The sequence below is a fragment of the Cynocephalus volans genome, chromosome 2 (assembly GCF_027409185.1).
Source record: "Cynocephalus volans isolate mCynVol1 chromosome 2, mCynVol1.pri, whole genome shotgun sequence".
In the NCBI taxonomy this organism is placed as follows: domain Eukaryota; kingdom Metazoa; phylum Chordata; class Mammalia; order Dermoptera; family Cynocephalidae; genus Cynocephalus; species Cynocephalus volans.
The window spans coordinates 216,617,318-216,641,672 of record NC_084461.1 but is presented as its reverse complement, the minus strand read 5'-3'; the positions used below and the strand labels follow the sequence as shown (position 1 = coordinate 216,641,672).

At 45.2% G+C, this 24,355-nt stretch overlaps 1 protein-coding gene across 20 annotated transcripts in view; it reads right to left on the bottom strand.

Moving 5' to 3' along the window:
- Nucleotides 1-10,395: 10,395 nt before the first annotated feature.
- IKZF1 (IKAROS family zinc finger 1) overlaps nt 10,396-24,355 on the bottom strand; it is a 75,335-nt gene continuing 61,375 nt past the window's right edge. For 5 of the 20 annotated variants that reach the window (XM_063085296.1, XM_063085299.1, XM_063085303.1 and 2 more), the window contains 3 exons: nt 22,003-22,128; nt 18,037-18,171; nt 10,396-11,105 (listed from right to left, as the gene is read on the bottom strand). In XM_063085296.1, the coding sequence (XP_062941366.1) occupies nt 10,396-11,105; nt 18,037-18,171; nt 22,003-22,128 (971 nt within the window). The remainder of the gene's footprint in view (nt 11,106-18,036; nt 18,172-22,002; nt 22,129-24,355) is intronic. The other 15 variants (XM_063085301.1, XM_063085306.1, XM_063085287.1 and 12 more) reach the window with 6 other exon arrangements.

The window sequence follows — 24,355 nt, the reverse complement described above, 5'->3', positions numbered from 1 at the left end:
GGCAGCGTCGGGAGAGGAGGCCTCAGTGGGCCTGGAAGCCCGCAGGCCGCGCCCATGCAGAGAGGGTTTGGGGTGGCCTCGCTGACAGGGAAGGGCCTGGGAACCTCTGCGGGAGTGTGAGCACAACCCGCTGGAGCACGCGGCTGTGGCAGAGCAGAGGGAAAAGAGCCTGGGGCTGACCCATGAGGCAGAGAAAAAGAATCACTTGGACAATTCACACACCCAACGTCACCTCTAGCTGGTTTGACAAAACATGGGAAAGAAGAAGTGAAATTTGTTAACTGTACCGAGATCCATGCAGTTCACTTCAGGGGACAGTTTTGATACCAAATTATCCTTATTATGCAAATCTCCTCCCCCCGTGGTGGGTTCCCGGCTGTGCCCTGGGACTGTGGTGGGCGCATCTGCTTCCCGTCTTGCCGATTCACCGAGTGGCGGGAGCCCCATCTGTTCAGCGGCGCCGGCCACTGGGGAGGAGGGGCACAGGCCCGGGGCTTGCTCCTTGTGCTGGACCGTGAGGCGTCCTGCTGGGAGTGGCCCGTGGCGTGGGGACCACGTGGGGGACAAGCAGTCACAGGAGACAGAGCTTGAACAACGCCCACCTTGCTCCTGTCCTTGGCCTTGTTAAAAAGCAGAAAATGCAAGGGGGCTTCACAGTGATGCTCTGACCATCCTCCTTAGGAAAACACAGACAAGAACATGGCGTTTCTAAAACATCAGGCTGTGGTGCTGAGGCTCCCGTCTTCTCTGCCAGCTGGAGCCCACCTCCACCCACCATGGCCCGCCTTGAACGTCACTGCAGGCTTCCTACATACCTAGCCCAAAGGCCTCTTCTGAGCCCCCTTTTTCATTTGATCTGCTTTATTGGACCTGTTTATGGGCCTCTCTTCTCGAATAAAGAAAACTGGGATGGCGTGCTCACCTGCTTCCCTTCCGTCCCAGTTGCTTTCGGCTCCTCACCCACTCCTGCTGTTGCTCTTCTCCCCTCCCCCACCCTCCCTCCACTCTCTCTTCCAAGGCAACCTACTTCTCCCAGCTTCTGTTACAGCAGCCCATGTACTAATGCTTCCAAAATGCACCTGCACCACCCGGAGGGACACAGGCTGTCCCACGGCTGCTTAGATTAAACAAAACCGGGCCTCCTGCCCTTCAAATCCTCTGCCCATTTTTCCTTTTTTTTAAAAATTTTTTTTTACCAAGAGCTCATATAGGATATGAAACTGGGGGTCAATGCCTCATCCTTCCTTCAAAGCACAATAGATTGAATTATCTTAAATAGACAGTTATGCAACAGATATTTACTGAGCACCTACTGTGTTCCCGATACTCTTCTTGATACTGAGAATATGGCAGTAAATTAAAAAAAGAAAAATCCCTCCTCATGGAGCTTGCATCCTAGTGGCAGAGAGTCGAGCCCTCTCCTCTCTGCTTCTCTCATCTCTCGATTCTCCTCTCCACTGTCAGCACCTCTGCTCTGGTTAAAGCCTTATCTCTTCTGCCTGGACCACACAGTCCTTCCATCCTTCTCCCCAAAGTTCTCATGACCTCTGTCCCTCCTGAGTACCTCCAACAGCTCCTGGTTGCCTGCTGTTCACCCGTTCAAACTCCTGTTCTGTCCTCACCCCCCATTTGCAGACTTATCTCCCCTTTTTTTCCCTTGAATACTCTTTTCCCAGTCAAAGCGGGGCACTGCTATTGGACTTCTGGTCTTTGTGCAGTAGATTCGTTTGCATGTTTATTCTGTCATGAATGCCTTTCTTTCTACCCACCCCCCTCTGATGCTGGAATCCTAGCCATTCTGGAAAGCTCGGATCAGTCCAGACCTTCTCCAGGAAGCTTCCCTTACTCCCCCAGGGACAGCGCTGCCTCCTATCACTGAGCTTGACAGCACTTTGTCACTTGAAAGCACTCTTCATTGTGCCTTTTGTCCTCACCACCTTTGCGCTGGGTCATTTGTCCAGGTAGTCACTGGAGGGTAGGCACTGGAGCCCAGCTCAGCTTTTCCAAGCTTCAAGGTTCTCAGCTGTAGGACTGGAGGTGACGATGGTGCCTGTCTTAGAGGTGAGTGTGGGTGCACACAGCACAAGCAGTTGTAGCACCGAATGAATACCTGTGAAGCTGACGAGCCTGTTTACCTGGGTCCACCTGACTCCAGCACACAACCTGGCTTCTAGTAGGTCCTTATATTACCTGATATCAGGAATGTCACTTCTATCAAGAAGAAATTGATTTGCTTTATTTTCAACTTTCCAGACCCCCTCCCCACCCGCATTTGCAGCTCAAATTATTCAACAAAGCAGAGAATTATCTTAACTCTTCATCATTAATATTGGGAGCCAGGGATAAGATGCACCGGGGGCAGAGAGAACCAAATTAAAGTCAAACGTGTCATCGACTGTGGGGGCAGGAATGCAGAGGGGGCGTTGGCTAACTGGGGGGAACCCTCCCTGCTCTTGTCTTGGGTGTTGAATTTATTGATCATAATTGTATTTGTCTTTGACTAGATCTCCTTAGGCTTTGTGGCAGTTTGAGGGCTCTCCCTGCTTCCCTTATACCTGGCTTAGCCTGTGTCTCTAGCATTCTGAAATATGCCCTTAATGCCCAGCCTTGACCGGCTCTCATTTCTCTTCCTGCCTCCACCTCCATTTCCAGCTCCATCCGTGCCTGCTATTCTCCCAGAGATGGGCTCTCCTGCTGCTGCGGCCTCATCATGTGCTCTGTGGTCTGGGGCCCAGAGCTCTGCAGTCCCCCTCCCCTCCCAGCTTTGTGTGTCTGTGACTCATGCCTGCTCTGGCACATGCCTGGAGACTCCTCTGGACAATCTCTGAGGGACCCGCTGACCTAGGATGAGTCTCATCAAGGGTGAGGCTGGGAAGCGGGATGTGAGATTTGTGGGTGAGTTTGGTTGAGGAGGCCGGCCGAGGAAAGACTGCTCTGAAAGCAGGTTTTTATGTGACTGTGTTTTCTCCCCTCCCTGGGATTCAAATGTGATGGGGTTGTCAAACCCATGTGGTTTGTGTATCTTAAATTCCACATCCCCAGTGAGAGGAGCAGAGCTGAGATGGAGGGGGAGCTGGGGAGAAGAGGAGCCTGAGCAGGGCCTGGGCCACTTGTGCCTCTACCTGGTACCTTCTCATAGGACTTTGGGTTCTACATGAGGCCTGAGATGCTGCTCTTTCCTCCTTTACACTGGGGTACATAGTCATAATCCCAGGGCAGTTGTGAAGACGAGGGTAATGGAGAACGTGCCGGGTGTCTATAAAGCAGATACAACTGTCTGTCCTCTAAGACAGGGATGTGGGTGGGTCTCCATCTTGCCTGGTTGTCACGGAGATGAAATGAAGTGCTATGCCAATGCTAGGTGATGCAGGAAAGGCTGCTCACTCCAGCAGCCCTAATCTCAGTGCTGGACAGGTGCCAAGGATTTAATCCTCCTAACAATCCTCCAGGATTTCAGTGATGAGAAAACTAGGCTCAGAAAGGTTAGGCCACATGTCTGATGTCACATAGGCTCAACCTGCAGAGCAGAAATTCTCATCCAGGCTTCAGGCTCCAGAACCCTGTCTGGAATCACCATGCTCTATGTGTGGGGACATGCCCAGAGGGAGGCCTTCTAAGGCTAGGGTCACTTTGCGTTCCTGGCTGAGGAAAATGCACTTTGCTTTGACATAGCAGGAAATCACTGAAGATTTGCGTGCAGGGTAGGGTCTCTAACTTGGTCCCTGCTTTAACAAAATCATTCTGGAGGCCTCATGAAGGTTGGATTGGAGTAAGGAGACAGGGAGGCCATTAGGAGGCTCCTGCTGAAGGACAGCACAGAGAGAGACTTTACTAAATGCCAAAGACAGCTGGTACACAGCCTTCCATTTAGTAAAGCATGGAGGCTGGGTTTGAATGGGCTTGAGTTCCCCACTGAGGGGACAGGCTGAGATTGAGGTGATGAGGCTGGGACATCTGCAGACTCTGCTGTTTTGACTCATTTCCACATGGAGGGACTTTAGTAAAGCCCCGTCTGGTCCCCTAGGAGAAGAGTGACCTGCTTTCGAGTCTAGATGCAGGAACTGAGTAGCTTCCTCATGCTCTCTTGGGGTCTGCTGCCTGCAGGGCATGAGTTCTGTCCCCTCTCCCCCGTCTTGCAGGACAGGGACTCAGCCTTTTCTGGGGGTGCCTGAGCTTAAGTGCTGCCTGTGGCTAGGCGACAAGTCTGTCTGATTCAGGACAAGTGTTAGAAAGCCCACTGTGGTCACCATTAAAGCTGTGTCCTCTAATTCACTTTTATAAGCAGCAAAGCTAGAATTTTGATTTTCTTCATTCTGATTCTCTTGGTGCTGAGTTGTTTCAAACTCCTTGCCTCTCAAAAAAAAGGGGGTGGGGTGGGCTAGGAAGGGAGTCAAGGCTGTGACTGCTTCAGCAAGGAAGGGGGCTGGGATTTTGCTTAACAGGGCTTGGAGGAGCTAGTCCCCCACTTGGTGGGGGGCTGCATCCCAAACCTCCAGCCTTAGAATGTTCAAGGGCCTCTGAAACTGCATTTTTAGCAACCACTCAGGTGATTCTGAGCTGCATGTGAGACCCACAGTCATGGAGACGTGGGAAGTATGGGCGCTGGCAATGCTGGAGCTGCTGAGGTAGCCTCATGGCTGCCTTGAACTCAGGACTGGGTTGCTCCAGACTGGTTAGCAGAGGGAGAAGACAAGGGGAGCCCAGGCTGCAGAGGGCAGTGCTGTTATTTGAAGAGCCAAAGGGAATCCCTTCCACCTTGTTAGGGGCAGAAAGGGGTGCGAGACGTGGGAAAAGGCAGGGCAGACAGATGCTGCATAGGCAACAGTAGCATTTTGGCCCCACCCCTGCATGGGAGCTGTGCCCGCTGGTTGCTGCTCTGGTGCAGAGAAAAGGCCAGAAGTTTTCAGAATGATGCCCTGGGCTTTGGAGGAACATGGAGTTCCTGCTTCAGTTGTCTGAGAACTTCCTCTGAGTCTTTTACCAGTTGCTCAATCCCTGAGTGTCACCTCTGTGCCTAGCACTGTTAGAGTTGAGAGGCTGTGAAAAGAAGACATGACTTCTGGGAACAGCCAAAGGGGTTTTGTTCCCCAAGAATCTGTGTGCTTTCAACGAGAATGAGAGAGGCTGTCACCAAGGAGTAACAAAACCTCCAAGACATTTTATTCTGATGGAAAATGCGACAAATTTATCAGAAATGGGATCAAAGATATTTGATCTCCTAGCCCCCAATCCTGATCTTTAGCTCCCAATTCCCAAAGTCCACACTAACATTTAAAATATAGCTCAACTTTTAAGTCTACACCACTCCTAAGGGAGGGATGAGCAGAGGAGCAGCTGTTTCCAGTCGTTGCTTCAGGAGACAGAAGGGAATGAACACTGAAGCGTCAGAAGGCTATGTTAAGAGGAATTCTCATGACTACTTAAAATAAAAAAGACAGTGAAAACTGAGAAGGAAGCCCATTCCCGCCCGTGGCTCTTGAGAGCTCTGGAACCTCTCCCTCATGTGGTCACTCCAGGGGTGCTGGTCTCTGGGAGGCTGGCCAGAGACGCCCTTTCTCATGATGTCTTTACTGCATGTTTATTAAGCTTCTTAAGGGATGGAGCTGCTGGGCTGTGTCATGGAGCTCTCTACAGATAGAGACACATGCAAGTTCCTGACCCTCTCTGTCAAACCCCCACCTTTGCAAATTACTCTTTGCCCTTAGTTTAAGTCCAAATTATTTTTAACTTAGTGTGGATATTCTTTATTCTTGTGACCTGTGATCACTGAGAAATATACAAGGTGTAGCTATAAAATGGAAGAATGAATTTTTTTATGTGTGTGTCATCATATATGTGCATGTATGTATACAAACAACGTGTTCCTTCAGCGAGCCAACCAAGGAGGCTGGAAACTTCTAAAGATGCTGCCCTAGCAAAAGGTATTTTTGAAAGTCGTCTTTGGAAACTGATATGAAATACAATATACTGTTTATTTCATTACACTTTTGCTTTGTTCAGAGCCAATTTGTACCATGTAAACTTAGTCCTCTCACCTTACTTACTAGCTCGGAATCCAGATGATGTTTGGCTTTTCATTCAAAAGGATTTTCACCACAGAGAGGGTGGGCAACAGCACAGCTCTACAGCAGAGATAGGATAAGCCTCATGGCACTGGCCCAGCCCTGGCAAAGAGTGCGCTTTGCAGGGTGACCACTGTGAAGGTGTGGTCACTGCCGTCACTGTGTCCTCGCGCTCCCTCGGCCCATGCTGATCATGGCATTCCTATGGCGTGCCGTGAAGCACTGGAAATGTACAGCTCATTGCTCTTTCCGTCCACCCACCCCCACTATCCACACCGAGATCAAAGACTGTGCCTTAGCACTCCCCAGCCCAGCACAGTGACAGATGGGAGGCGGTGAGTCTGCTGAGCTGAACTGCTGTGCCTGCAGCAACATGAATCTATATGGTCACGTAGGTATCCCCAACTTGTGCCACAACTGTTTCCAGGTGCGTGTTTTCTTCCTGAAACACTGGGAAAACTGGGAGGGAGTCTTTGGCAGATTCCTGTTCTGTGGGGCCTTCCCTTTCTTACGGTAGTGTGGACTTGGTGGGACAGGGCAGACAGAGGATTCACTGCACTTATTCTATCACCACAGAAGAAGCATTTCAAATTACGTACAAAGGGATATTCTGTTCCTACATTGATACATCCCTTGTTCACAGCAAAACAGAAATAATGTAACAGCATCATAGAGGCAGATTAGAAATATGACTGCATTTTCTCATTTACAATCCTGTGCATGTACTTGCCAGTAGGGCAGTTGAAGACCTAAAGCTGTATTGTATACAAACAGATTCGACCTTAACAATCACCACATACAATATTATAAAAAAGTGTATTAGAAAGTATTGGAAACAATATTGCATATTAATATCTGGTTACATGTGTTCACAGTGAGTGCAACCACACCAAAAGCATATGTGCTGCTTTTTTCTGATGCCTGTACATCTTAAAAAGTCTAATTTTGGTTCATTTTAAAGTTAAAAAACATTGAAATGAATAAGAGGTCTGGATTTTAAAGAGAGTCAACCGCTATTGCTGGGGCTGAAGTGAGGAACAGGGAAATACACTGGCATCATGATTTGAGTCCAGTTCATCTTGCTTTTGTTTTGTCAAGAAGAGGATGCTACAAGCGTCACAATGCAGTTAAAACAAAACAAGAAAAAAGCACAAAAATAGAAAAAAAAAACCACATAAAACAAACCCGTGTGTCCATAACAGGTAGCTCTCGTTCTCAATGAAAATTCTAAGATTTTTATTATGTGGTTGATTCTAAATTTAAAATGGAGCATGCCAATATCTAAAGTGATTGGTGCTGGGACATGCCCTTTGGTAACAACACAATGATAACATAATGATTTTTAGTGACTCTTCATCTAGGACAATCACACGCTCTAAGGTACAAACTACAGAAGGAACCTGGGGCAGGGAGCAGAGATCCAGGTTTTCACAGTGTGGTGACAGGCAGCAGAACAAAACTAGGAACAGCAATTTCTAGCTGTAATCAATAGGTCAGCCTGCTACCAGGAACTCTCCTGTCTCTGATATGTATTTTAAACACAATGAGAGTGCATGGAATCTATGCACACTCACTACACAGCGGTACCCAAGACACACACTCACGCCATCATACAACAGAACAAACCACAGAACAAAAACTGTGAGGTCATGCAAAATCCTACTTTTACCAGCTAGAAGAAAAACTTCAGCAACATTTGGTACATAATATGGCCACCTTCCAAACATAATTTAATTACTTGTTGACATTATATGAAACCTTACTATAAATACAATAGTTTCAAAGAAAAATGGTGTTACAGTATAAAACCACAACAAAAGTTGTGCAAACAGACATTTATATTGGCTATGAAAGGCAGTGGGAGAAAGAGGCAAGACATTTTTAAAAAGAACTCCAGCAGACAGTATTTACAGTTCTGGTTTAAGCTTTGTTTGAATTCTACTGGAAACAAATAACTCTCTTCAACCAACTGACGCTGTGGGATGGATGAAAAAGAACAGGCTCAGTGAAATTTGCCAGCAAACCAGAAACCTAAGAAGGCTCTCACTTTGAGTATATTAATTTGGATAAGGTGTATCTTTCTCTGTAATTGCATACTGAATGGAAGCTGTTGACAGCCCTAGCTTCTCTCTCTTCCTTCACACAGTGCATTGGTGTGGCAGAGTCTACATTATTACAATTACAATTTTGTTTATTTCCAGTGTCGAAATGCCCCACCATTCTGTAAACCAAGAAATCCATGACTAAAGAATAATAATATCTTTACAAAGTCCATCCTTTCAACCCAACTCAAATGCACATGAGGAAATATATCTTTGAAGACTGAGGGGAATAATTCAGTTATAGAATTTATAATGATTCGAAAGGAACACAGGTCAGCCTTGCTACTGCTGACTGGGAGAATTCTTCAAGTGCTTTTATCTTTGGAAGGCTTCCCAGACCTTTGATTGGTTTAGAATCCATTTCGATTAGTAGTTCTCAAGTAGAAGTGAGTTTGCCCCCCAGGGTACATTTGGCAACATCTGGAGACAATTTTGGATGTCAACTTGGGGATGCTACCGGCATCTATTAGGTAGTGACCAGGGATGCTACTAAGCATCCCACAATGCACAGGAGAGTCCCCCACAACGAATAATAATCCAGTCCAAAATGTCAATAGTGCTAAGACTGACACCTCTGGTTTAGATTCAGAACTGAGATGCTTATGTACAATTTCCCCTCTGTGTCTTTGTGTTCACCTTGGGACAGTTCTAGTGAAGACAAGCACTGTAAACATTTGAAATTGTATGTTCTCTTTGCCTAGGTGGTTGACAGTAATGACCTGAATGATAGAATTAACATTGAGGGAGATCCTTCCTGGTTGGGATTAGAATCCCCAGTCACTTTACCTGGGCTTCAAGGAGGCACCCATGTCTTAACACAGAGGGCAGGGTTCTCACCTCCAGCGTCACCTGCCTCTTTCCTGGCGGACTTGGGGGGTAATACTTCCCGGGGGCCTGGACTGGTCATGTGACTGCCCTGTACATTCCAGTACCCTACACTGAGCTGTGGATCCTATTTACGTATGGACACACACGTTGCTTCTTTATGATGAAGAGTTTCAGAACGTTTGGAAGCTTAGTTTCAAACAGGTGAGTTCTGTGTGTTAACAGAGATGCTGGGCTCCTTATATTTCATTGATCTGAAAATGAATGGTCATTCTAAATTATTCTTTTAGGGGTTTTTAAATAAGAATAATAGACATTGAGCGTAGGGAAAGAAATTTACCAACACTAAGAAATCCAGGCCTGTGGCTACAAACAAAATAGATAATTAAAATGAGGGCTAGAATTGAACTTCTGTAGGAAAACAGGTTTCTAGTCTTAGGTAGAATCAGCAGGAGAAGGACTAGATAACCAAAGAAATGAATGTGGAATGTGTAATAAAGCTTTGGTTTCTGATGAATTTTACTGTTTTAGAAGTTCACAAAGAATTAAGATCCAAATTTTGGGACTGGTGTTTAAAACGTAGTGATAGACTTTTGGGGCCATTCAAGGCATGCAGATGAAACCGCAGAGAACCAGGCTCTCCAGATGCACCCGCAGTAAGACTGAGCTCATCCCACCTGGCCACAGGCTCAGAATGCTCAGTGTCCCCTAGCCAGCACTGGGGAAGCTTGGAAGCCAGGGAGGGGACTAAGAGGCTCTCCATTCCTTCCCACCTCCCTCTGCCGGGGGAAGCCCAACAGATACCCTTTCCCAATTTCTTTTCCTGTGCAGAATATGACTTAATATTTCTTTCAAGCTGTGCAGCCTTTCCACCTTAGATGCCAGCTGTGTCATGTCGAGGGGACCTCCCAGGTGGCCACATGCCCATCCTGTCCTGTCTCACCTGCAAATCTTATCCAATAGCCATACCTCACGGGCCATGCTCACTGCTTTTGGGAACTTGGAAAAGACACCTGGTGCGCAAACCCTGTGCTTAGCACAGGAACCCGCTTGCTCCTTCCCAGGCTTTGTACTGTTTTAGATCATTCTCTGAAAATTCAGGCTAATTGTTTGGAGAAGGGGATTCCAAGAAGCAATGGGGGGGGGGGGATTTCAGCTAGCAGTCTATGAAAACCTCTAGGAAGACAGCAGTCTGGATGCCCCCAAGGCAACCCTGCCTCTAACAATAAAAACCTCCTTGTTTTCAAAAGCAAATCAAACCCCAACGACAAACTTAAAAAACAGAAAAACACCTACACATGGAAATACCACATTGTCCGGTCCAGTGCAGTCCATGCTCCTGGGACTGGAGGGAGGGCAGGGGCGGCGGTCCTTGTGCTTGTCATGGTGGGCTGGCCCCGAGGGCTTTAGCTCATGTGGTAGCGGTGCTCCCCCCGCGTGATGTGGGACGAGAACTCGTACCTGTCCTGGCTGTGGTAGCCACACATGTTGCACTCGAAGGGGTCGCGGAAGCCGTGGCAGCCCATGTGGATAGTGTACATGACGTGGTCCAGGAAGAGCACGCGGCAGTGTTCGCACTTGTACACCCGCACCTGCTCCCCACTTGTGCTGACCACCCGGAAGGCGTCCTGTGAGTTCTCCGAGGCCGGCCTCAGCAGGTCGTAGGCCCGCTGCTCCTCCTTCAGCGACAGGCCATTGCGGGCGTGTGGCGTGATGTGGTTGGTCAGGTAGATGAGGCCACCGCGCTGCTCCTCGTTGTTGCTCTCGGTGTCCGTCGAGTCTTGGCAGCTGTTGCTCGGCGAGGCCTCCCGCTCCGAGGACACCGACTTGGCCTTGGAGAGTAGCAGCAGGTTCTCCACGGCGCTGTCCTGAGCCGAGTGGTTGGAGCGCAGGGGGCCCTCCGTGGGGGGCTTGTGCAGCTGGTACATGGGGCTGATGACTGGGACCACCTCGGAGCCACAGGGGGGCGTCTGCACCAGGGGGCGCAGGGACTCGGCGCCCAGGTAGCTGATGGCGTTGTTGATGGCTTGGTCCATCACGTGGGACTTCATCATCTCGTTCTCCTTCTCGTAGCTGGCGCTGCTGTCGTAGGGCATGTCTGACAGGCACTTGTCTCCTGTGGGAAGCAGGGACAGGGAGTGAGGTCCAGCCACCTCTGGGCCTGGCAGCAATAGCTGAAATCCACCCAGGGAAGCGAGGGATGGAGGGCCACCGGCTTCAGGGGTGTCCCAGTGCACCAGCACAAGGGGAAGGTGGTACATCTCTGTTCAGGGGGCACCAAGCATGGGGACCTACCCATAGTAGGCACTTAAAGATATCTGGTTGGATAAATGAATAAATAAACAGGGGAGTCAAAGATTGTCCATATCAACTTTAAAAGCATGCATTTAAACAGACTAAACCAATACTGGTGTCTTTTATTAAGAATGGTATAACTAAACATTATTTTATCTAATCTAAAGCTAATATTTTACATGATGTCTGTCAGTATCGTGTTCTAAGTAATTTACAATAGTACAGGAGTATAACAGGATTCTGATCTAGGAAGAGTCAGCTGGCAAGGGGGATTGTGTCCCCACAATTGGGGCAGCAAGAAAGCAGGTCCTCAGGGGACAAGGAGCCTGGTGCTTTCTCAGGCAGGTCTGGGGGCCAAAGCCTGGTGGGGGAGGGACAGTGCACAGTTGTGGTCAGGAGGGGCAGGTGGGGGCTAGACCAAGCAGAGACTTCTTCTAAGGAAAGATGGAAGCCGCAGAAGGGTTTGAAGGAAGAAGCAACCTTTTTAGTCACTGTGGGAAGAACAGACTGAAGAGGGGCAAAGTGAGAGGATGACTGAGACTCTGCCAAGAGCCCGGGTTTTGGCTGCTAGAGGCTCGGGAGGCTGGTGCAAGAGGAGGATCCTATACCCCCATGCTGACCCCTGACACCGAGGTCTTCTGCTAGTCCTTACTAACAAAGGATGAATTACTCTACAGTTCATAGATTTACTAACAGTCCTTTCTATGAAGTCTGTGACCACTAATAACCATCTGGGGATATACCCCGTCATCTCACTTCTTCCTCCGCAATGCATCTGTATCGTGTAAGGACCTGGTTTCCGGTGGTTTTCATCTACTGTGACCTGAAGCGGAAAATACCCTGGTAATAGTACCATGTGATCATCAGACTGCTCAAAGAAAACCTGTCTGTGACCAGTTATAGCCTCCCAGAAAACGAACAGGACGAGATCCCCAAAAAACTGATGGTGGTGACCAAAGAAATGGAGTTTCTCTCCGTGAAAGAGTAGGTGTAAGTATGCAGCATTGCTGGAACCATACACATTTCTTGTGTTTCTGTGTTGAGGTGCTAAATGTCTTATTACACTAACTCCAGAACAGAATGAACCGTTCTGGTTTGTACCCAAGTCTAACCCTCTACCAAACTCCAATGAGGAGAGGAGGGGAGTGGACTTTGTAGCCAATTTTGCAAAATATAAAAATATCTACAGCCCCACTAAAAATAGTACTTTCCCACCTAATCGGCCTGTCTCTCCCCAGAGTCATGGTTCTGTGGTTACCCAAGCAACCAAAATTTGTTGTTTTAAAAACTTGGTATCAACAACTAATAGGTGTAGAAAAACACAACATATATTCCTGATTACCATGTCACATTGAAACTACCCATAGAATTTCTCTTTCCTACTATCCAACAAAACAAGAAAAATAAAAGCCTAAATAATTTACCAACAGCAATCAACTCAAGAAAGAAACATACCCTAATGAAGTACATATGAAAAAAAAAGGCAAGGACCAGGGAAAGAAACAGAAGACTCCAGCATGAGACATAGGGCAAAGCTTGGCTGCTAATCTCACTTCCAGAAGAGCCAGGAATCAAGAACATTCTCAGCATTTCCTCTAATATCCTTACAGCTGCAGAGAAACAATTCAAATAGAGCAGTTGACACCTCTTCTAGTGAGATCTAGATGACACCAGAGAAGGGAGAAGTCTGGCTCTGCAGAAGCGAAGACCTCCATGCTCTGTGGAGGAGGTCTAAGGGGGAGATGGCCCAAAGCCCCCAAAGATCCCATGGGGGGTGTGAAGCACTCCCCAATTAGGGTCAATGCTGCTGGTTTAGGCATTTAACCAAATCTCAGAATGAGTACCAGAGAGCAAAGGGAAAATCTTTTAACAAAGGCTGTGCTTTGCCTCACCCGAAGTCCCCCAACTCCATCCTTTGCATTCTTTCAGGATTCAGAAAAGTCGATAGCTCTCCCAGGGAAACAAAAATGTCTCAGATACAGTGGGAAGAATGTCGAAACATTAATCAAGCTATATCAGACCAAGTACAATAAGCAAGATGAAACGAAGTGTGATAGCTTCTTTGAAAATACCTTCTAGCAGTACAAGGGAAGAAAGGAAGCTAAACACAGACCAGTAAGCCCATCCTAAGAAAAAAACACACTAATTCAAGGAAGAGAAGAAATACCTCATAACTGCTTTATGACATGGAGTCAATTTAAAAAAAAATTAAAGATGATACATAAAAACAACAGTGAGAGAAAGAAACATATAGGTCTCAGGAAACAAGATGAGTTCCAAAACAATATTACTCCAGAATTAATACATGGATTAGAAACTAAAATAATAGACTAGAAACTGCTAAAAATTAAATTATTGACATAGAGGAAAAATACAAGATAGTAACAGTGAATGAATATAAAAAAGACAAAGAAATAAAAGTAAAGAAATGCTTGTAGATACAAAAGACAGATTATCCAACATATGGACAACTGGTATCCCTGAACAGAAATCACAATAAATGGAACAAAAGATGTATTTATATAAAGAGAATTTCCCAGAAATAAAGAGAAAAAAGGGAATCTCTAGATGAAAACGGCAGCAAATTGTTATTCAGAATGTGAAACTCCAAGATACATCCCAGTTAGAATATTTAAAGAAAGAACCCTTCAGGCATTCAGACAGGAAATAGAAATCACCTTAAGGAAAACAAAATCAGACTGGCCTTAGATATGTCCACAGCAACATTCAATAAGCAATGCCATCGGTCAACATGGCAAGATCTAGAAAGTTCTCAGGGGAAAAAAAAGAGTAACCCAAGACCACACACTCTGTTAAGATGTTCTCAAGAAAAAAGGCAACAAGCTGACACCCTCAAACACAAAACCATGGTGAAAATAGATCGAAACTTTTCGAAAAAAAGTTACTTACATGTAAAGTCCAATCAATTAATTCCAATGAATTAATCAAAATAAACACAAATAGTAGCAAAAGAACTGGGTCTAGTCCTTGAATCTATGTGAATGTAAAATCAATAACATGCTAAACTACTATGAGAATTATGGTTACTTAACAGAATGTAAACATGAAGGTGGACAATGTAAAAATAATAGAATTGTGAACCCTGGGAACTGAAATGAGGCCTTGATTTTCAAAGCAATGAGTGAGTAGATAATGCCTAAATTGAAACAAATTTAAAAGTGATACAAAGCTCTTAATGCTTTTCAAAATAAATATTTTTAATCTTAGAGAAATCCTTTAAAAAGCAGTATCCCTGACTGTGAGAGAACATGTATCTGAAGATCGACCAGCCCTCCAGTTTTGTCTGGGTTCTTTTTCACCTGTTAAATTTAAGACATGTATGATAGGATCAAGTATCTATGAACATATTTATTTCACATCTATCTACCCATCAATCCAGCTATTTGTCAACCTATCCACTCACATGCATATGCATAGGAAGATATTTAGAATGATGCTCACCTGTATACTAACCATGTGTCAATTTAATAACACAAGAAACTTCTGCTTTTTGTTTGTTTGTTTTGTTCTGGTTTTTCGGTGGCTGGCTGGTGTGGGAATCTGAACCCTTGACCTTGGTGTTATAACACCATGCTCTAACCAACTGAGCTAACTGGCTAGCCCCTACAACAAGGTTTTTTACACCAACCATGTGTCAATTTAATAATACAACACGGTTTCTTTTTTAAAGAAAAAAGGTTTTTGTATGTTAAAAACGTTTTCCCACAATCACCAGACAGACTAAAAGCAATGATTAGCATTGCTATTTACTATTAGCCTCTTTCTGACTGAATTCGTTGATCCTGTCGACTTTTATCTGATTATCACAGAGGATGAGATCTTCGATGGCCTTATTGGTGAAGGATGTTGCTGGCCAAACAAATACTTATTCATACTCATGACAAAGTTTAATTTAAAATTTTTAATCACAGCTCATATATCAATGGCACAAAAATATATTCCACTCTGAGCAGTGTTCGACATGAAAGTAATATCATCTTACATTTTTAAGGTGCTTTCTAGTGTTGAGAGTATTGTCACATCCAGCATCCCTTTTGATCTCAGACTAGCTCTGGGAGGGAGGTGGGGTAGCAGAGCATGCCCATTTCACAGACAGTGACACTGAGGCCACTGCCTTGCTCAAGGTCCCCACTGATCACAGCCGGAGCTGGACCCTGGACCCAGGAGCCCTTCCAACCCCACCACTAACAGGGCCAGCTTTCATGAGAACAGCTTCATTCCTACACAGTCTGTCTGTGCTTATGATAAGGGTAAACTGAACAGCCTAGTGGTGAAGAGGGACCTTAGAGATCCAGCCCCTTTTTATTTCAGAGGTGGAGAAACTGCGGCATGTTTAGGGCAGGAAGAGGCACTATTTTAGAAGGGAGCTGCCAATCACCACCTCTCCAGAAACACCAGCAGATACACAGGGACGGGGGGCCTGTCCTTCCAAACTCCACCGCTGCTGCCTTTGCCTGCTTCCTCCATTCCGCCTTTTCTTCCTGTGTTTAGCCTCTCCCCCAGGCTTCTTTTTCATCTCAGCTCTGCTCCAGCAGAGGCACCCTGTTGTTTTTCATTCATTTAACACGGAAGGAAGCATCTGAAGACAACACCCACGCCCACGTTGTGGTCTCACCCCAGGTGGCTACAGTAGAGTTACACAGACGTTCTCGTTTAGTTGGAAGTCTCCAAAAGTTATAAGGGTCTGCAAATGTTCATTTACCAAAGCACTTGGCAAGTCTCCTAGCCTGGGTCCTGCTTCCCAAGGTCAGTAACTCTTCTCAACCCTTGGACACACTTGCTGCTTCCTCTCTGCCCATCTCCACATCAACGGGCCTCTGCCATGCCCACTCCTGGGGGTCTCCTAGCAGAGCTGCCTGTTCAATGCTACTTGAAATTCCACCCACCCCAACAGCTTCCTTCCGCCCAGGACCTTACCCCTTACTCTGCTCAGGAAATGGAAGTTCTTCCTTGCTGTCATGGTCAAAAAGCTCACATTCATGTGGGCAACTCCCCACAGGGCATCTCCAGACAGTGGTTTTCTTTCTTTATATTTTAACTGAATCCTTCCTTCTTCGGATCCTTCCAACCTCCAATCAACGACAAATCTCTACTTCATGAAGAGATTCAAAATGGAGCCTTCTTCTAAGTCAAGAGGGAGGCTGGAGCCCCAGAACTGGGCCTGCCCTCTGCCCTCCCTCTTCCTGCTGTCCTGCAGGACCACAGGCACCCTCTGGGGCCCCCAGCTGCATTAGCCACTGTTCCAGTCCCACCCTCTCTCCGAGCACACATTTCTCACATGCCACTGACACCAGGAGGTCGTTGACAATCAGCACCTTGAAAACAGAACTCCATCTTTTTCCAGAACCTGGTACTATGCTTTCTGTAAATGCCACACTAGAGTCAGGGTGACTTGCGGCTTCCTGTACCAGCCCTTGTCACAACTCTACGCCGTGTGTCTTCCTCCAAACCTCCCTCCTCCGTCCCTTTTCTTTCCAGCCTGCTGCCATTTTCCAATCAATTTTTGATACCTGCTGTCTCTACTTTCCAAGCTGTTGCTCCCATCAAAAATCTGCCAATGTTTTTTCTGCCTAAGGAGTGAAAGATATATCTCTCACCTTGGCATTCAAAGGCCATCCATCCTACGGCCACAGCTCACAACTTCACTTCTCCTGCTTCCCCGTGGGGACCTGAGCTGTGCTGGGCATGCACCTTGCTCTGCCCCACACCCCAAGTGCCCCCACGCCAGCCCCCACCCTCAGCCCCCACTTCTCCCCCTCCTATAACACCCTGAAATCCTATTCTTCTTGCAAGGTACAGCCCAGCTTCATGAACTTCCTGGACATGACCCTTCTCTTCCCAACCATGATTATAATTGACCTTCACACTGAGGGTTTCTAAATGTTCTCACATCCTTCGGGTCATTTTCTGTTCACAAAACCCTGGGTGATACACTGAGAAAGGAACCAGGGCTTGGGGGGTTGAATTGCTTCCTCAAGCTGGCAGAGTTAACGAGTGGCTCTGCTCTGACCTCAGGTGGGTCCCCAAGCCTGTTGCCTTTCCACTGGACACCTGCTTCAACGTCCGGGGTGCACCTGCAGCGTCTGGCTTGGAGAGTAGATATTGGTCTATCTATCATCTATGCTGGACAATAGTCCTGGAGGAAAGGGTGGCATCACTTTTGTTTTTTACCCCTCACAGCACCTGGTGCAGGTCAGAATAGCAATCCGAGTGTGTCCCCTCTTCACTGGGCACTTCTCATGGGCGGACTCTGGGCCATTGCTCCCATTAACCCTTCACAGTCCCCAGGAGGGGAGCATTATGGTTATGAGCTTCTTGTGAAAAATGAGGATCTGAAGCTCAGAGAGGCTGGTTAGGCACTGACTGGGGCAGGGGATGGGGCTGGTGGTGTCCTCCTGTGCACTGGGCCCCCTACAGGCCAGGCCCAAGCTCTCGACCCCGGGCACACTGACCCGGCCACCCCTTGAGGGACGTGTCCACAGGCAGATCTCACCAAGGTCCTGGGATGCTACAAAATCACATAGAGGAAAATACTGGCAAGGGAAGGTTTGTTCTTAAGAGACTGATATTTAAGAAATTTAAGATATTTAAGAAATGTTAAGATTACCAGTTTTTGCTTTTTTAAAAATAAGATTTTTTTTTCCCTTTCTTCTACTGTCAACTAATTACTGCTTGAGTCTAAAACACCCACAAAGTTGTTTTTTAAGAGACAGCAAACGTTTAACTCTTACCAAGAAATTTCTGAGGCATAGAGCTCTTACGTTTGGCCACGTTACTTGCTAGTCTGTCCAGCACGAGGGATCTCTCTGGTCCTATCTTGCACAGGTCTTCTGCCATTTCACTGTGATTAGTTTCTTCTTTAATGACTAAAGTCAAAGACAGAGAGGCCAGTTTAGAAATGCTCACATCAAAAGGATTCAGTCACGTCCAGTGTTAAATCTGACATTTGTTAAGTGCCTACAAGAGCCGGGCCCTTCACAGACATTACTTCTAATCTTCCCAGCAATGCTGAGGGACAGAGGCTGGCCATGCAACGTCAATGACTGGCCACCTACTAATACTCCTTCGAACGACATCTGCTAATAGCACATCGTCCCCTAGGACCAAAAGAACAAGTACTGCACCATCACCAAAAACTAGACTGGGTTTAAGTAACTGTGTCCCTTTGAAGGATCCTTTTGACTCTTCAACATATTCCCTAAACCACCACATCAGTCAACAGCCCTCTGAGACTCAAAGAACTGTCACATCTAGAAACGACCCCTACTCTGTCAACTGGTAGTGAACTGAGATGCAGACACATGGCCGCTCGAGATCCCAAAGCAAGTCCTAGCAGTTTGGGGAAAGAGCCCAGAGCTCTGTGCCCCTGCACCACAGCAAACTCCTGATAACCAATAACACCTGCATATTGTAGAAAATTTAGAAATTATGGCGGTAAATGCTGATGTATGAGCTATTTCTAGTCACTCTCTATTTTTCCATATCATCTTTCTTTCTATAACTGAAGATACAACTTTGTATCCTGCATAGTCTTATCTATTTACTTCCAGTTTTTACAGCTGGATTTTTTGAAATATAACTCTTTCATTTCCCTGCAATTTATCTTATTGTATAGGGAGCTAGTACTGTACATTGGTTATTTTCTGAATGCACATGGACAGTGTCCAGTCCTCTCTCCCTCTTCAATCTCCCAAGCTTTCTTTCTCTCCTCAGGATGGTTGGTAGCTTTCTTCACCATGTCCTGAAGACTACCTGCTAAGATAAGCTCTAAGTATTTTCTGTCTTCATTGCTATCATGAATGCCACTTTGAAAACTATATTTCAAATTGGTTTTTATTGCTGGCATATTTAATTTTTTAGCATTGAAAATGTGGGTTTCTTATTAAAAGGGCAAACATACACAGCATACACCCTGATTTTACATGAAGGATGTTCATAAATCCATAACACCCAGTTCTACTGATAGCACACTTGACCTATCAAACTAATAAGCATCTTTATATGTCCACACGTCTCTGTAAACCAGGTCCCAGTGGCCTCCCTCAGCTGCCCACTGTCTTGAGTGGGGCTTCCTCCTCTCCATGCCCAGGGCCTCCTGAGAGCCTCTAGCCCCAGAGTCCACCACAGTAAAGGACAAATGAGCCCAAAGCCCCCAATCACTGGCTACTCTGTCCTTAGATGCATTTACACCAAGGACTTGTGACACAGTTTGTGTACCTAAGGCCCAAGGGAAACATTTTCTGTAGACAGCAGGAAATTATAACCAAAAGGCTTTTACTAAAAAACATTTTATTCCAAAAAATTAAACTTTTCCTACATCTTAAGCCAGGCTTTGTGTTTAAATGCACCCAATCTGAGGGGAACCGGAGAGGGAAGAGACTGCCTGACAGAGGGACAGGAGGAGAGATGCATGAGAAGGCACAGGCTCCACCAGCAAAGCTGAGGTGACCAAGACCCCCAAGCTCCTGCCTGCCTGCCCAGTCTCAAATGCAGCCTAGGAGGACTTCATTAAAGTCTTTTTATGGATCCTGTCAATGCTCCAGGTTCCTTAAACCAGCATTTACTGCACAGAGACAAGGGCAAAGTGTTGGCAAGAGTAAAATAAAAGGTGTCTTTGTCTAAAGGCATTTACGATCATTTTGCACATCCTGATGCAACATGAGAAAGGAAGAATTCGGCATAATGAGATGCAAGCCCCCAGCTCTGTCTGCTGCCGCACCAGAATCAGAGGACTGCTCCTTCCCAGGAAAGCCTTCTCACCTCCTGAGCATAGGAACTTAAAATATCACCAAGGTATCCAAATAACTAGACCACCAAAGGGAATGAATGAACATTTTAGGGTGAAATTGACTCTTGCCAGAGGGTAACATTTAATGCATATTACTGACACATAAGTTTATTGACATAGAGAATTAAGCTGAAAGTGTCCACACGTCAGCGACCCACATTTCTCTGGATGAGCACCTGATGCATGCCTGGGCCCCTTGCTGTGCATGGGGTCCTTCTCTTGTGTGTCTCCCCGAGCGCTGCTATAAGGGGCCGGGCAGGAATTTACCCCTCACGTGTCAGAGGTGAGTCAGAAACAGACTCAGATGAAACTAGGACCCAGGTCTCGGTGGAAGGGGTGCCCCCAGTCTGCTGTGATGTTGCAGCTTGTTTCTTTAGGGACAGAAAACAATATGCTCTTTCTTTTGTTCCTTTCAGCTTCTCAATTCCATGTATATATCAGATCATTGCATTCAGTAAGGCTTGGTATTACAGATAACAAGTCCTCAGTAAATATTTGTTGAGTAAATAAAATGGCTTATTTAAGCATCAATATGTAAATTATATCATTAGAAGCACTTATTTCCAAGACCCATTAATTTGCTTTTTACAGAAAAATATAATATCTGAGTGTTCACATTTTTTATTAAAGGAACAAAATCATTCTCTCCTCCCTCAGTCTCCCAACCTCTGGGGTCTGGCCACAAATCGATAACTGTTAAATTACTAATATTATTATCCTTGTTTTAGTATCTTGTTTCTCCTCTTCCACTCACCTTCAGTACCTTTCCATTCCAGTCCTTAGACTTTGAAGAAAGCTAAATGATAATTTAATGGAATCTCCCCATTTCACAGGTGAGAAGATTAAGGCCCATAGAAATTGACTGTCAGCCCCAGGTCCCCAGCTGATCAGTAGAGAGAGAACACTACAAACCTAAGTCTCTAGTCACGTGAGATGATGCCTCTCAGTGCCAACACTAGTCTGAATAAATAGCTTTTTAGGATTCATTCTGATCAGTCTTTTCTCTGGCCCTCATCTGCTATTAATATCTGAGTGTACTCCAGTGCATTTTCCTTTATGAATCTCTTGTTAAAGTCAGAAAGTTCAGGAGGCTTAATAAATTCTCGGCCGTTAATTTAATTTCTATCTCCCTGTCCAATGATGATTTTTTCCATTGGTAGTGCTAATGAATAGTGTTTTGAAAGAGGTTAGCTTTATTTGATCAATGCATAAATTTCTTATCTCTTAAAAAGTTGGGAAGGTGCCTTTTATAGCCCTGCCATCCCTCTGAGTAAACTCAGCCTTCTTTAGTACTGTGTTTACATCTCCCACTTTACATCATCTAACATTAGAGTCAAATGCTACCTCCTTAGCTCATAAAAACAAAGCTACCTTCCTTTAATCCTCTGAGGGCCTCAATGCTACTGACTGTCAGGGTCTTCCAACAAGCTTCAGCCTCACATTCCAGGCAGGTGTGGACACTGTGCCCTCAGCCTGAGCCCGTGTTTGAAATCACAGCCTGAAAGTTCTTATTTGATCAACTTCATGAAAAGATTGTTTTAAAACAAGATTTAACATCCTATATTGATGACTAAGTGCAAAGAAACAATCACTACTGTAGATAAAAAAAAAAAATTACCAACACCCAAAAAACCAAACCTCAAACTTTTAAGGGTCACTGCCATCTTGGGCATTCTCCAGATTGGAAGAGGGAGGGGTTTTACAGTGGAGCTCTCTCTGGTCAGATGCGGCCTCAAACATTGGGAAGTTCAATGCGCTTCTAGAGCGACCGTGGTGTCATTGGCCAAAAACTTCCCTCCCTTCCAGCTGGCGGGAAGCAGGCCGGGCCTTGGGGCCACGTGCGGAGTGCCCTGCTCACCACATGCTGCGGAGGGAGGGCCGGTGCAGGCCTCCAAGTGCCAGCGCTTACCTGGGTACAGCGTGCCCGGAAGGCCCATGCTTTCCAAGTAGTTGTGGCAACGCTCTTTATGTTCCTCTAAAGAGCTTCGCTGTTTATAGCTTCGGCCACAATATCCACATTTGTGAGGTTTACCAACTGCAGAAAACACAATTGAGTTCAAGACCCCAATTAAATGTCGACCTTATGTGTAATGGGAATGCATGCAATACAATTGTTACCAAAAAAGTAAAAAAAAAAAAAAAATTCTACTCTTGAGAGCTAAAAGCATTTACAGATTCGGTTGAAATTCCTTGATTGTACCAAGAACTTATGTGACACTTGTTTCATCTTAATCTGTCTACTGTCCTGACTACCAAATTCTCTCCTCCTTAAATCACTGAAGTCTGTCCTTTAACTGGAGGAAATGAACCACTGCAGTGTTATAATGTGGACACCTAACAACTGGATAGGGGTAGGAGGAAGGCCTGTGGGTAGGCTGGATAACTATGGATTTGCCTCCAGAGCAGGCCTCTTGTCCGAGTCTATCTTGTGGGCCAGCTCTGGCATGACACTGGTGCTATATCTAATGCAACCAGAGCGAACGCAGTTACAGGGTACTAAACTAGACAACCAGAGGTCTCTAAGGAAGTGTGGTGGATAAATACGCTTTAATGAAATGAACATTTTATTTCTAAAATGCATTTTCTAATACAATACAAAGGAAAGTACATATTTTGTACACAAAATATTTTGTATAAGAATGTACAATATGTGCCTACATAAACTGAGCTTATGGAAAAGCTCTGTTTTTCTCCCCAAGGAAATTTAGGATGGTGTAGCTTCTAGATCAGCTGTGTCCAACAGAACTTACTATGATGATGGAAATGTACTCTACAAATGCTATCCAATATGGTAGCCACGTGTAGCTATTGAACATTCAAAGTATATGGCTAGTGCCACTGAGGACTGACGTTCAAATTTTGTTTAATTTTAACTGATTAAAATTAAAATTTAAGTACCATACATGTCTAGTGGCTACTGTAATGGGCAGCGCAGTTCTATATAATGTGTTTAGCTGTTCCTAGACTTTACTGAGTGGTATTTTAGGAAGAGAAGACTAGCCAGGAATCCATATCATGCCTAAATTTAAAGGTTCAATAGATACCATTTTAAGAGATGAAATGGATAAAGTATCTTCAGTCACTTACATGAGGAATGTAAATTTCCACTCTAAGACCAGAATCATCTTCTTTTTCATGTTGTTTGATTTAACATATTTCAAAGTATTATACTGAAATCAAAACTAAAATCAAAAAGGACTTTTCGGTAAAATGGCTTAACCAATGCTTGTATTGGTTAAATCTCTTTCCTAGGTTTAAAAAGACTAACATGAAAACCAAAATTTGACTTCTGGTACATTTAATAGAGAAATTCTCTCTCTTTCTCTCTCTCTCTCTCTCTCTCTCTCTCTCTCTCTCTCTCTCTCTCTCTCTTATCTTTATTATTATATATATAGAGAGATTTCTTTATATATCTAAATCTATCTATCTATCTATCTATCTATATATATATATATATAAATCTCTCTAAATATATATTATCTTTATCTACAGAAAGTGATGTGTCCTCAACACCAGGAAACAATGTTGTAATATAGAATGTTGTCTACAACTGCACATTTTATTGAGTACTACATTTAGAGAATAATAGAACATAGGTAACCTGTCAATGTCCTTTCCTGCAGAAGCTATAACTTTAGTAAACTTCACAATTAAAATTGTCTCTTGTCTATATGGCATGGTGTCTGAACACCCATTTTTTTCTGAGTATATGATTAATTTTAACTCTACAACATAAGAAATATGTTTGCTGTGAGCAGCTGAACTAAAGTATGTCCTGAAGCATAGCCCAATATTCTGTGGGAAAGAAAGTCTCCAAGCTTGCAAATTCCAAAGAAAGCTTTGAGGAAAGAAAGGGGGTCCCTTCCTTACCCCTTCAGACCTCCACAACCCCTCTTGTTATCAGGGTGGGAAAAATTCTATAACTCTTTAACCACTAGCATGATGGTTTATGGAATCTCAGGCCACCACCAGTTGGGAAAGCTATGAGGTTGATCCTGATTTTTAATAGAATAGGGGAATGGCCATTCCACAACAGAATAGAGCATAGCCACATTTGAGTTTGCCAAAGGCTGAGGTCTTCATTTCATTTTAGTGAAATCATCTTGAAGAACCTAAATCACTGATCTTTCCCCAAGAGCTGTGTGTGTATGTCAATGGCACTTTCAGACAGCAGAATCACCAGCAGCATTGGACTGATGATGATTTGCCATAATAGAAATAAACTGTCCAAAGTCTACTACCTGTTATATATAGTTACTCAA